This window comes from Oncorhynchus gorbuscha, linkage group LG20, assembly GCF_021184085.1.
Source record: "Oncorhynchus gorbuscha isolate QuinsamMale2020 ecotype Even-year linkage group LG20, OgorEven_v1.0, whole genome shotgun sequence".
Taxonomy (NCBI): domain Eukaryota; kingdom Metazoa; phylum Chordata; class Actinopteri; order Salmoniformes; family Salmonidae; genus Oncorhynchus; species Oncorhynchus gorbuscha.
This window is the reverse complement of record NC_060192.1, coordinates 26,051,933-26,064,677: the sequence shown is the minus strand read 5'-3', so window position 1 is coordinate 26,064,677 and position 12,745 is coordinate 26,051,933. Positions and strand designations below refer to the sequence as shown.

The 12,745-nt window shown below is 48.7% G+C and overlaps 1 protein-coding gene across 4 annotated transcripts in view; it reads left to right on the top strand.

The window, feature by feature from the left end:
* Positions 1-12,745, top strand: part of LOC124006821 (spectrin beta chain, non-erythrocytic 1-like) — a 104,629-nt gene that overhangs the window by 84,098 nt on the left and 7,786 nt on the right. For 3 of the 4 annotated variants that reach the window (XR_006833842.1, XR_006833841.1, XR_006833843.1), the window contains 13 exons: positions 49-342; positions 503-649; positions 761-1,024; positions 1,182-1,412; positions 1,528-1,617; positions 1,735-2,025; positions 2,179-2,309; positions 4,991-5,195; positions 5,844-6,218; positions 6,472-6,716; positions 6,863-7,001; positions 11,797-11,880; positions 12,273-12,469. Coding sequence is in view for 1 of the 4 variants with exons in the window: in XM_046316998.1 (XP_046172954.1) it covers positions 49-342; positions 503-649; positions 761-1,024; positions 1,182-1,412; positions 1,528-1,617; positions 1,735-2,025; positions 2,179-2,309; positions 4,991-5,195; positions 5,844-6,218; positions 6,472-6,716; positions 6,863-7,001; positions 11,797-11,884; positions 12,273-12,469 (2,697 nt within the window). In the remaining 3 variants the exon portion in view is untranslated. Of the gene's footprint in view, positions 1-48; positions 343-502; positions 650-760; positions 1,025-1,181; positions 1,413-1,527; positions 1,618-1,734; positions 2,026-2,178; positions 2,310-4,990; positions 5,196-5,843; positions 6,219-6,471; positions 6,717-6,862; positions 7,002-11,796; positions 11,885-12,272; positions 12,470-12,745 lie in introns of all 4 variants that reach the window. The other variant, XM_046316998.1, reaches the window with a different exon arrangement.

The window sequence follows — 12,745 nt, the reverse complement described above, 5'->3', positions numbered from 1 at the left end:
TACTGTTTATCTTGATGAAGTTACTAATAGTTCTCTCTCCCTCTGTAGGAGTATGTGCTGTCCCACACTGAGATGCCCTCCAGCCTGCAGGGAGCAGAGGAGGCCATCAAAAAGCACGAGGACTTCCTGACCACCATGGAGGCCAGCGAGGAGAAGATCACGGGCGTGGTGGAGGCTGGACGCCGTCTGGTCAACGACCTCAACGCCAACTCTGACAAGATCCAGGAGAAGGCCGACTCCATCCAGGAGAGACATCAGAAGAATAGGGAAGCTGCAAATGAACTCCTCTCTAAACTGAAGGACAACCGTGAACTTCAGCACTTCCTGCAGGACGGACAGGAGGTACAAACCATCAACTAACTCTTACTATAATAATGGTGGTGTGATACATTTAATTGAGACGCTCTTTGTCCTGTATTCAGAAATCTGACAAATCAGTTGTCAAGGTAATTAACCTGAGGTACAGTTCATTGAGTAATATCATTCTCCTTTTCCTCTGCAGCTGACTCTGTGGATCAATGAGAAGATGCTGACAGCTCAGGACATGTCATATGACGAGGCCAGGAACCTCCACAGCAAGTGGCAGAAACACCAGGCCTTCATGGCTGAGCTGGCCTCCAACAAGGACTGGCTGGACAAGATCGACAAGGTACAGTATGACTATGAAGGATTAAATATTCAATATTCTGAAAAATAAATCAGAAAAGGTGTGTGTGCCAGTATTTTACTGTCTGACTCTCTCTCCCCTCTCCCCCATTAGGAGGGCCAAGTGCTGGTGACAGAGAAGCCGGAGCTGCAGCCTGTTGTCCAACAGACTCTTGAAGGCCTGCAGAGCCAGTGGGAGGAGCTAGAGAGCACTACGCGCACCAAGGCACAGTGCCTCTTCGATGCCAACAGGGCAGAGCTTTTCACCCAGAGCTGCTCTGCCCTGGACATTTGGCTGAAGAACCTGTCAGGACAGCTGCAGAGTGACGACTTCGGAAAGGATCTGACATCAGTCAACATCCTGCTCAAGAAGCACCAGGTGGGTGACATTACACTGTCCAGTCCAAGCATCATCTTTACCACTTCAAGTCCTCAGTTGTCATACTCCTTTGTGACCATTTGAATGGATAAGTGTCACTTCAATATAAAAGAGGTAATAACAAACATGCTCTCCTTCTCCCCATGTCTCTGTGTAGATGCTGGAGCACCAGATGGAGGTGCGTGAGAAAGAGGTGCAGTCGCTGCAGTCCCAGGCGCAGGCTCTGTCCCAGGACGATGCTGGTGTGGCGGTGGTGGAGGTGGACGGCCAGCAGAGGAGAGTCACTGACAGCTTCTCCCAGCTCCAGGACCCCCTCAACCAGAGGAGGCAGCAACTGCTGGCATCCAAGGAGGCCCACCAGTTCAACAGAGACCTGGAGGATGAGATTGTGAGTGGGACCACCTGACTCTAAATTCAGAGATTTTAATACTGAATCATCATGTGTGTTGTATGCACAGTTTTCTCCTGTTTGTAATTCTTCTTTACTTTCTTCCGTCACTTAGCTGTGGGTGAAGGAGAGGATGCCCCTCGCCACCTCCACAGACCATGGCAAGGACCTGCCCAGTGTACAGCTGCTCATCAAGAAGAACCAGGTGCATAGATGAGGGAGGAAGTCTGGACTTCTATCAGAGTGAAAGGACAGTGGGAGGAAATAATTCACATTGGAGAAGAGAAGTTGCATTTGGCTAAATCTTTGTTTTGTCTCCCAGACTTTGCAGAAGGAGATCCAGGGCCACCAGCCCCGTATTGATGACATCCAGACCCACCGCAGGGGGATGTCCCCAGGGAAGGAGGAGGTGGACGGGGAGTGGCAGTCTGCTCTGGAGCAGCGTCTGGTGGAGCTCCGGGAGTCCTGGGCCCAGCTCATCGCTGAGACAGATGAGCGCCACGCCCGGCTAGTGGAAGCTAACCGCGCCCAGCAGTTCTATACTGACGCTGCCGAGGCCGAGGCCTGGATGGGAGAGCAGGAGCTACACATGATGTCAGAGGACAAGGCCAAGGTGAGTGGAGAGACGGGCTGTAGCAAAGACGGGCTGTAGTTAAGCTTTCTGTGTTAATGATGATGATAATGATGTCCATTCTGCACACTCGATTGCTTTGTTTATCCTTTGCTTAATGATGCTGACTCCATATCTGTGATGTGTGTGACCCAGGATGAGCAGAGTGCTCTGGTGATGGTGAAGAAGCACCAGACACTAGAACAGGCCCTGGAGGACTACGCCCAGCCCATCCACCAGCTGGCCAACAGCAGCCGCACCATGATGACCAGCGAACACCCAGAGAGGTGAGAGAACACAACAGGTTAATAATGTGGGGTTGGGCCAATAGCCAAGCAAGCGATGGGCCAGTAACCAAGTAAGCGTTTGGCCAGTAACCAAGTAAGCGTTGGGCCAATAGCCAAGCAAGCGATGGGCCAGTAACCAAGCAAGCGATGGGCTAGTAACCAAATAAGCGTTTGGCCCTCAGAGCATGCGCAGACCAGCTGGCCGGTGTGTTTACGGACATATTCAATCAATCCCTATACCAGTCTGCTGTTCCCACATGCTTCAAGAGGGCCACCATTGTTCCTGTTCCCAAGAAAGCTAAGGTAACTGAGCTAAACGACTACCGCCCCGTAGCACTCACTTCCGTCATCATGAAGTGCTTTGAGAGACTAGTCAAGGACCATATCACCTCCACCCTACCTGACACCCTAGACCCACTCCAATTTGCTTACCGCCCAAATAGGTCCACAGACGATGCAATCTCAACCACACTGCACACTGCCCTAACCCACCTGGACAAGAGGAATACCTATGTGAGAATGCTGTTCATCGACTACAGCTCGGCATTCAACACCATAGTACCCTCCAAGCTCGTCATCAAGCTCGAGACCCTGGGTCTCGACCCCGCCCTGTGCAACTGGGTACTGGACTTCCTGACGGGCCGCCCCCAGGTGGTGAGGGTAGGCAACAACATCTCCTCCCCGCTGATCCTCAACACGGGGGCCCCACAAGGGTGCGTTCTGAGCCCTCTCCTGTACTCCCTGTTCACCCACGACTGCGTGGCCACGCACGCCTCCTACTCAATCATCAAGTTTGCGGACGACACAACAGTGGTAGGCTTGATTACCAACAACGACGAGGACGGCCTACAGGGAGGAGGTGAGGGGCCCTCGGAGTGTGGTGTCAGGAAAATAACCTCACACTCAACGTCAACAAAACTAAGGAGATGATTGTGGACTTCAGGAAACAGCAGAGGAACACCCCCTATCCACATCGATGGAACAGTAGTGGAGAGGGTAGCTAGTTTTAAGTTCCTCGGCATACACATCACAGACAAACTGAATTGGTCCACTCACACTGACAGCGTCGTGAAGAAGCGCAGCAGCGCCTATTCAACCTCAGGAGGCTGAAGAAGTTCGGCTTGTCACCAAAAGCACTCACAAACTTCAGATCGAGAGCATCCTGGCGGGCTGTATCACCACCTGGTACGGCAACTGCTCCGCCCTCAACCGTAAGGCTCTCCAGAGGGTAGTGAGGACTGCACAACGCATCACCGGGGGCAAACTACCTGCCCTCCAGGACACCTACACCACCCGTTGTTACAGGAAGGCCATAAAGATCATCAAGGACATCAACCACCCGAACCACTGCCTGTTCACCCCGCTATCATCCAGAAGGCGAGGTCCGTACAGGTGCATCAAAGCTGGGACCGAGAGACTGAAAAACAGCTTCTATCTCAAGGCCATCAGACTGTTAAACAGCCACCACTAACACTGAGTGGCTGCTGCCAACACACTGTCATTGACACTGACCCAACTCCAGCCATTTTAATAATGGGAATTGATGGGAAATTATGTAAATATATCACTAGCCACTTTAAACAATGCTACCTTATATAATGTTACTTACCCTACATTATTAATCTCATATGCATATGTATATACTGTACTCTACATCATCGACTGCATCCTTATGTAACACATGTATCACTAGCCACTTTAACTATGCCACTTTGTTTACTTTGTCTACACACTCATCTCATATGTATATACTGTACTCGATACCATCTACTGTATGCTGCTCTGTACCATCACTCATTCATATATCCTTATGTACATGTTCCTTATCCCCTTACACTGTGTATAAGACAGTAGTTTTGGAATTGTTAGTTAGATTACTTGTTGGTTATCACTGCATTGTCGGAACTAGAAGCACAAGCATTTCGCTACACTCGCATTAACATCTGCTAACCATGTGTATGTGACAAATAAAATTTGATTTGATTTGATTTGGCCAGTAACCAAGTAAGCGTTGGGCCAGTAACCAAGTAAGCGTTGGGCCAGTAACCAAGTAAGCGTTGGGCCAGTAACCAAGTAAGCGTTGGGCCAGTAACCAAGTAAGCGTTGGGCCAGTAACCAAGTAAGCGTTGGGCCAGTAACCAAGTAAGTGTTGGGCCAGTAACCGAAAGGTTGCTAGTACAAATACCTGAGCCGACACGGTGAAAAATCTGTCTGTGCCCTTGAGCAAGACACATAATCCTAATTTGCTCCTATGGCTGACCTTGTAAAACAACACATTTCACTGCACATATACGGTGTATATGACACACAAAAAAAAATGCTTTAATAGCTCATTACGTAAAGCTAAACGTTTACAATATGATTTAACTACAGTCACAATGTTCCTCTCATGACAACTGGCCTGACTCTCTCATGACAACTGGCCTGACTCTCTCATGACAACTGGCCTGACTCTCTCATGACAACTGGCCTCTCTCATTACAACTGGCCTGACTCTCTCATTACAACTGGCCTGACTCTCTCATTACAACTGGCCTGACTCTCTCATGACAACTGGCCTCTCATTACAACTGGCCTGACTCTCTCATTACAACTGGCCTGACTCTCTCATTACAACTGGCCTGACTCTCTCATTACAACTGGCCTGACTCTCTCTCTCTCTTATTCGCCACTACTATTAGCGAGCGTATCAACCTACGGCAAGCCCAGGTGGACAAGCTGTACGCAGGGCTGAAGGACCTGGCTGAGGAGCGTCGTGGGCGTCTCCAGGAGAGGCTGAGGCTGACCCAGCTGAAGAGAGAGGTGGACGACCTAGAGCAGTGGATCGCTGAGAGGGAGGTGGTGGCTGGATCCCATGAGCTGGGACAGGACTACGAACATGTCACAGTGAGTAACCCTTTTCTACTGTAGTTACTCTGCAGACTATCAGTGACGTTTCAACTATCTACTGGCCCTAACCCTGAACTTAACCTTTATCCTAACCCCAGCACTAACCTTAACCCTTATTCTAAACCTAACTGTAACCTTAGCAAGCAGTTGCTTATCAACAGATAGTTTGTTAGTATGACCATCTGTAGAGCATCAATTACTGACCTTCAATTACTTAGTAACCCACAAACAAACACACACTTAGGAACACAACATACACTTAGGAACACACACACAGGCACTGATTACTCACCAACAATACTTTGTTCTTTGTCAGTATGATGTTCAACCATATGTAATCCCTCTCTCTCTTTAGATGCTGCTGGACAAGTCACTATGATGTTCAACCATATGTAATCCCTCTCTCTCTTTAGATGCTGCTGGACAAGTCACTATGATGTTCAACCATATGTAATCCCTCTCTCTCTTTAGATGCTGCTGGACAAGTCAGTATGATGTTCAACCATATGTAATCCCTCTCTCTCCTTAAATGCTGCTGGACAAGTCAGTATTATGTTCAACCATATGTAATCCCTCTCTCTCCTTAGATGCTGCTGGACAAGTCACTATGATGTTCAACCATATGTAATCCCTCTCTCTCCTTAGATGCTGCGGGACAAGTTCCGGGAGTTTGCTCGGGACACCAGCACCATTGGCCAGGAGCGCGTGGACGCCGTTAACGGTCAGGCCGATGACCTCATCGAGTCGGGTCACCCTGAGAACGCCAGCGTGGCAGAGTGGAAGGACGGGCTGAACGAGGCGTGGGCCGACCTGCTGGAGCTGATCGACACGCGCACCCAGATGCTGGCCGCCTCCTACGAGCTGCACCGCTTCCACCAGGACGCCCGCGAGGCCATGGGGAGGGTCCGGGAGAAGAAGGAGGCGCTGCCCTCTGACCTGGGCCGTGACCTCAACACCGTCCAGCACCTCCACCGACAGCACAATGCCTATGAGCACGACATCCAGGCCCTCAGTGGACAGGTAGCCTGCTGCTTTTAACTGTTGACTGCACCATGAATTTCCCTTCAGGGACAATAAAGAAGTTGCATTGAATTAATTTGGCACCATACAACGGGAGTATAGGGATACTTACAGGAACACCAGTCATTACACACACTCCGAACACGCTAAAATATTAGATTTAATGCAGACACTACGTGATATTAGCAATTTGTCAGAGCAAAAGGTTCATGGTTTTTAAGCTCCCGTCTGCCCCATCCCTCTCCATCCCCAGGTGAACCAGGTGCAGGACGACGCAGCACGGCTGCAGAAGGCCTACGCTGGGGAGAAGGCTGAGGAGATCCACCGGAGTGAGCACTCTGTCACTGAGGCCTGGGAGGATCTGCTGGGGGCCGGCCAGGCTCGCCGACACCTCCTGCTGGACACCGTGGAGAAGTTCCGCTTCTTCAACATGGTGCGTGACCTCATGCTGTGGATGGACGGGGTCAACCTGCAGATCGACGCCCACGACAGCCCCAGGTCAGACCTGATCATCTTTCTGTTGTGTGTCATTGTTGTTCTCCAATGTTAGTTTCATTAAGGTCAATGGTTAGGGCCCCAATTTAAAATCCCTTTCACCAATGTATTCCGCTCCCCGCCCCACCCTCCCATCCTCTCTCTCTCAGGGACGTGTCCTCTGCAGGGCTGGTCATAGCCAACCATCAGGACATCAAGTCTGAGATCGAGACCCGGGCAGACAGCTTCACAGCCTGCAATGAGATGGGACACTCTCTCATCAACAACAACCACTATGCAGCTGATGAGGTATGGGCCTGGGCATGTCACCGTTACACCACATACAGTACACACTCCCGTCAATTCACACACACTAGTATTTAGTCAAGTCATCCTTTTGTCACCAAGATGGCATAGTAGTCAGACGTCCTCGTCTTGTCGTGTCCCGTATATATATATATATTTACAACTTTCTTCGCATACCTTTTTATATATATTTTTTCCTTTCCATGAACTCATCTTCAAAACACTCTCCTGCAACCCGCCTCACCAATTTATATATATGTAAAAAAATATATATATATATTATTTACCTCATCTGTAATCCTCCATAGAAGCTAACCAGAAGCTAGCCTGAAGCTAACCAGAAGCTAGTTAGCTTCTTTACTGGCTAATCGTTAGTATTCAGCTAACCACGGTTTGTGGTCATCAGCTATCCTTTAGCTCGAAAATCTATCGCCAGTTTTGTACGGCGCGTCTCGGACCGGAACATACCGGACCTATTTTTCTCTCCATGTTCCCGGATTTCAACCGCAAGCTCTGGACATTTATACCTGGATCTCACAGCTAGCTAGCTGCTATCCGTGTGACTATCGGCTTACGTCGATTCCGGAGCAAACATAAATTATTCCGGAGCTAGCCAGCTGAAGAGTTCCATCAGTCACTCCTGGGCTACAATCACCTATTCGGACCCGTTTTACTACCAACGCAGAGCCCCACCGGGCCTTCAAAACTGGACTACCGATGTTATCTGCCCAAGGGAGTTATCCAGCTGGCTCCTCCGTGGCGACGTTACTTGAACGCCCATCTGCGGTCCGCTAATCGTTAGCTGTCTTATCGGCTGCTATCTGAATAGACATCGGACATTTTTTTTCTCTTTTTTTTCTTGGGCCTCTATAACTATATCAATTTTTTTTGCGAATTGGATTGATCCCCTCTACCACACGGAACCCCACTAATCCTACCGACGGAAACGCATGAGTTGGCTAAAAACAGACCTATGCTATGCTAGCTTGCTACCGATGGCCCGGCTAGCTGTCTGAGTCGCCGTGACCCCAACCAACCTCACTACTCACTGGACCCTTTTGATCACTCGACTAAGCATGCCTCTCCTTAATGTCAATATGCCTGGTCCATTGCTGTTCTGGTTAGTGTTTATTGGCTTATTTCACTGTAGAGCCTCTAGTCCTGCTTACTATCCCTTATCCAACCTATTAGTTCCACCACCCACACATGCGATGACATCTCCTGGTTTCAATGATGATTCTAGAGACAATATCTCTCTCATCATCACTCAATACCTAGGTTTTACCTCCACTGTATTCACATCCTACCATACCATTGTCTGTACATTATACCTTGAAGCTATTTTATCTCCCCCCAGAAACCTCCTTTTACTCTCTGTTCCAGATGTTCTAGACGACCAATTCTCATTGCTTTTAGCCGTAACCTTATCCTTCTCCTCCTCTTTTCCTCTGGTGATGTAGAGGTGAATCCAGGCCCTGCAGTGCCTAGCTCCACTCCTATTCCCCAGGCGCTCTCTTTTGATGACTTTTGTAACCGTAATAGCCTTGGATTCATGCATGTTAACATTAGAAGTCCTTCCTGAGTTTGTTTTATTCACTGCTTTAGCACACTCTGCCAACCCGGATGTTCTAGCTGTGTCTGAATCCTGGCTTAGGAAGACCATCAAAAATTCAGACATTTTCATCCCAAACTACAACATTTTCAGAAAAGATAGAACTGCCAAAGTGGGCGGTGTTGCAAAGATAGCCTGCAGAGTTCTGTCCTACTATCCAGGTCTGTACCCAAACAATTTGAACTTCTACTTTTAAAAATCCACCTCTCTAAAAACAAGTCTCTCACCGTTGTCGCCTGCTATAGACCACCCTCTGCCCTCAGCTGTGCTCTGGACACCATATGTGAACTGATTGTCCCCCCATCTATCTTCAGAGCTCGTGCTGCTAGGCGACCTAAACTGGAACATGCTTAACACCCCAGCCATCCTACAATCTAAGCTTGATGTCCTCAATCTCACACAAATTATCAATAAACCTACCAGGTACCTCCCCAAAGCCGTAAACATGGGCACACTCATAGATATCATCCTAACCAACTTGCCCTCTAAATACATCTCTGCTGTCTTCAACCAAGATCTCAGCGATCACTGCCTCATTGCATGCATCCGTAATGGGTCAGCGGTCAAACGACCTCCACTCATCACTGTCAAACGCTCCCTGAAACACTTCAGCGAGCAGGCCTTTCTAATCGACCTGGCCGGTGTATCCTGGAAGGATATTGATCTCATCCCGTCAGTAGAGGATGCCTGGTTATTTTTTTTAAATGCCTTCCTAATCGTCTTAAATAAGCATGCCCCATTCAATAAATTTAGAACCAGGAACAGATATAGCTCTTGGTTCTCCCCAGACCTGACTGCCCTTAACCAACACAAAACATCCTATTGCGTTCTGCATTAGCATCAAACAGCCCCCGTGATATGCAGCTTTTCAGGGAAGCTAGAAACCATTATACACAGGCAGTTAGAAAAGCCAAGGCTAGCTTTTTCAAGCAGATATTTGCTTCCTGCAACACTAACTCAAAAACGTTCTGGGACACTGTAAAGTCCATGGAGAATAAGAACACCTCCTCCCAGCTGCCCACTGCACTGAAGATAGGAAACACTGTCACCACTGATAAATCCACTATAATTGAGAATTTCAATAAGCATTTTTCTACGGCTGGCCATGCTTTCCACCAGGCAACCCCTACCCTGGTCAACAGCACTGCACCCCCCACAGCAACTCGCCCAAGCCTTCCCCATTTCTCCTTCTCCCAAATCCAGTCAGCTGACGTTCTGAAAGAGCTGCAAAATCTGGACCCTACAAATCAGCCGGGCTAGACAATCTGGACCCTTTCTTTCTAAAATGATCTGCCGAAATTGTTGCCACCCCTATTACTAGCCTGTTCAAACTCTCTTTCGTGTCATCTGAGATTCCCAAAGATTGGAAAGCAGCTGCGGTCATCCCCCTCTTCAAAGGGGGACACACTCTTGACCCAAACTGCTACAGACCTATATCTATCCTACCCTGCCTTTCTAAGGTCTTCAAATCCCATTTCGAATCTCACCATACCCTCTCTGCTATGCAATCTGGTTTCAGAGCTGGTCATGGGTGCACCTCAGCCACGCTCAAGGCCCTAAACGATATCTTAACCGCCATCGATAAGAAACATTACTGTGCAGTCGTATTCATTGATCTGGCCAAGGCTTTCGACTCTGTCAATCATCGCATCCTCATCGGCAGACTCAACAGCCTTGGTTTCTCAAATGATTGCCTTGCCTGGTTCACCAACTACTTCTCTGATAGAGTTCAGTGTGTCAAATCAGAGGGTCTGCTTTCCGGACCTCTGGCAGTCTCTATGGGGGTGCCACAGGGTTCAATTCTTGGACCGACTCTCTTCTCTGTATACATCAATGAGGTCGCTCTTGCTGCTGGTGAGTCTCTGATCCACCTCTACGCAGACGACACCATTCTGTATACTTCTGTCCCTTCTGTGTTAACTGTGTTAACAACCCTCCAGGCAAGCTTCAATGCCATACAACTCTCCTTCCGTGGCCTCCAATTGCTCTTAAATATAAGTAAAACTAAATGCATGCTCTTCAACCAATCACTGCCTGCACCTGCCCGCCTGTCCAACATCACTACTCTGGACGGCTCTGACTTAGAATACGTGGACAACTACAAATACCTAGGTGTCTGGTTAGACTGTAAACTCTCCTTCCAGACTCACAATAAGCATCTCCAATCCAAAATTACATCTAGAATCGACTTCCTATTTCGTAACAAAGCATCCTTCACTCATGCTGCCAAACATACCCCTGTAAAACTGACCATCCTACCAATCCTAGACTTCGGCGATGTCATTTACAAAATAGCCTCCAATACCCTACTCAACAGTGCCATCCGTTTTGTCACCAAAGCTCCATATACTACCCACCATTGCGAGCTGTACGCTCTCGTTGGCGGGCCTCGCTTCATATTCGTCACCAAACCCACTGACTTCATGTCATCTACAGGACCCTGCTAGGTAAAGTCCCCCCTTATCTCAGCTCGCTGGTCACCATAGCATCACCCACCTGTAGCACACGCTCCACAGAAACAAATGATTTCTTTGGCTGCCTCTCCTTCCAGTTCTCTGCTGCCAATGACTGGAACAAACTACAAAAATCTCTGAAACTGGAAACACATCTCCCTCACTAGCTTTAAGCACCAGCTGTCAGAGCAGCTCACAGATTACTGCACCTGTACATAGCCCACCTATAATTTACCCCAAACAACTACCTCTTACTGTATTTATTTATTTCATTTTTTTCTTTTGCTCCTTTGCACCCCATTATTTTTATTTCTACTTTGCACATTCTTCTATTGCAAATCTACCATTCCAGTATTTTACTTGCTATATTGTATTTACTTTGCCACCATGGCCTTTTTTTTTGTCTTTACCTCCCTTCTCACCTCATTTGCTCACATCGTATATAGACTTGTTTCTACTGTATTATTGACTGTATGTTTGTTTTACTCCATGTGTAACTCCGTGTCGTTGTATGTGTTGAACTGCTTTGCTTTATCTTGGGCAGGTCGCAATTGTAAATGAGAACTTGTACTCAACTTGTCTACCTGGTTAAATAAAGATGAAATAAACATTTTGAAAATGAAAAAGGGATTAGGACAAAATCCAATGTCAAAGGTGTGTTTATGCAACGTGTGAGTGGGGTTTGTAATTGTGCAGTTTGTTCATGTGGTGTTATTGATCTGCCTCAATTCAGATCCGGGAGAAACTGGACCAGCTCCAAGGCAAAAGAGACGAGATCAACAACAAATGGCAGGACAAGATGGACACCTGCAGATCGGTATGTGTACTTCAGGCTGTGGTGGTGGTGTTTCTTCATTTGTTTGTGTTTGTAATACATTTTAAATGTTTTAATTTGAGTCATTTAGCAGATGCGACTTACAAGTGTGTGTGTGTGTGTGTGTGTGTGTGTGTGTGTGTGTGTGTGTGTGTGTGTGTGTGTGTGTGTGTGTGTGTGTGTGTGTGTGTGTGTGTGTGTGTGTGTGTGTGTGTGTGTGTGTGTGTGTGTGTGTGTGTGTGTGTGTGTGTGTGCGCGCGTGTGTGTTAGTGCTTGTCTGTTCAGGTGTGTTTTAGCATGTGTGCGTTTGCATGTTTGTGTTTCAGCTGTGTTTGTGGGGAGGGAGGGGTCCTTTCATGGTTACTCATTTTTTTTCTCCTGTCCCTCTGTCTCAGTTCTGGAGGTGCTGCAGTTTGGCCGGGATGCATATGTGGCAGAGACATGGCTGGCAGGCCAGGAGCCCCTGGTGCGAGGGGCCGAGCTGGGCTCTAACGTGGATGAGGTGGAGAGTCTGATCAAACGCCACGAGGCCTTTGAGAAGCTAGCCGCCGGCTGGGAGGAGCGCTTCACCCTGCTGGAGAAACTCACTACGGTGAGAGGAGGGCAACGGGGTGGGGGCAGGACTGGAGGGAGGAGGGGGACGGGGGCAGGACTGGAGGGGGAGGAGGGGGACTGGGGGACTGGAGGGGCAGGGGCTGGGAGGACTGGAGGGAGGAGGGGGACTGGGCAGGACTGGAGGGAGGAGGGGGACTGGGCAGGACTGGAGGGAGGAGGGGGACTGGGCAGGACTGGAGGGAGGAGGGGGACTGGGCAGGACTGGAGGGAGGAGGGGGACTGGGCAGGACTGGAGGGAGGAGGGGGACTGGGC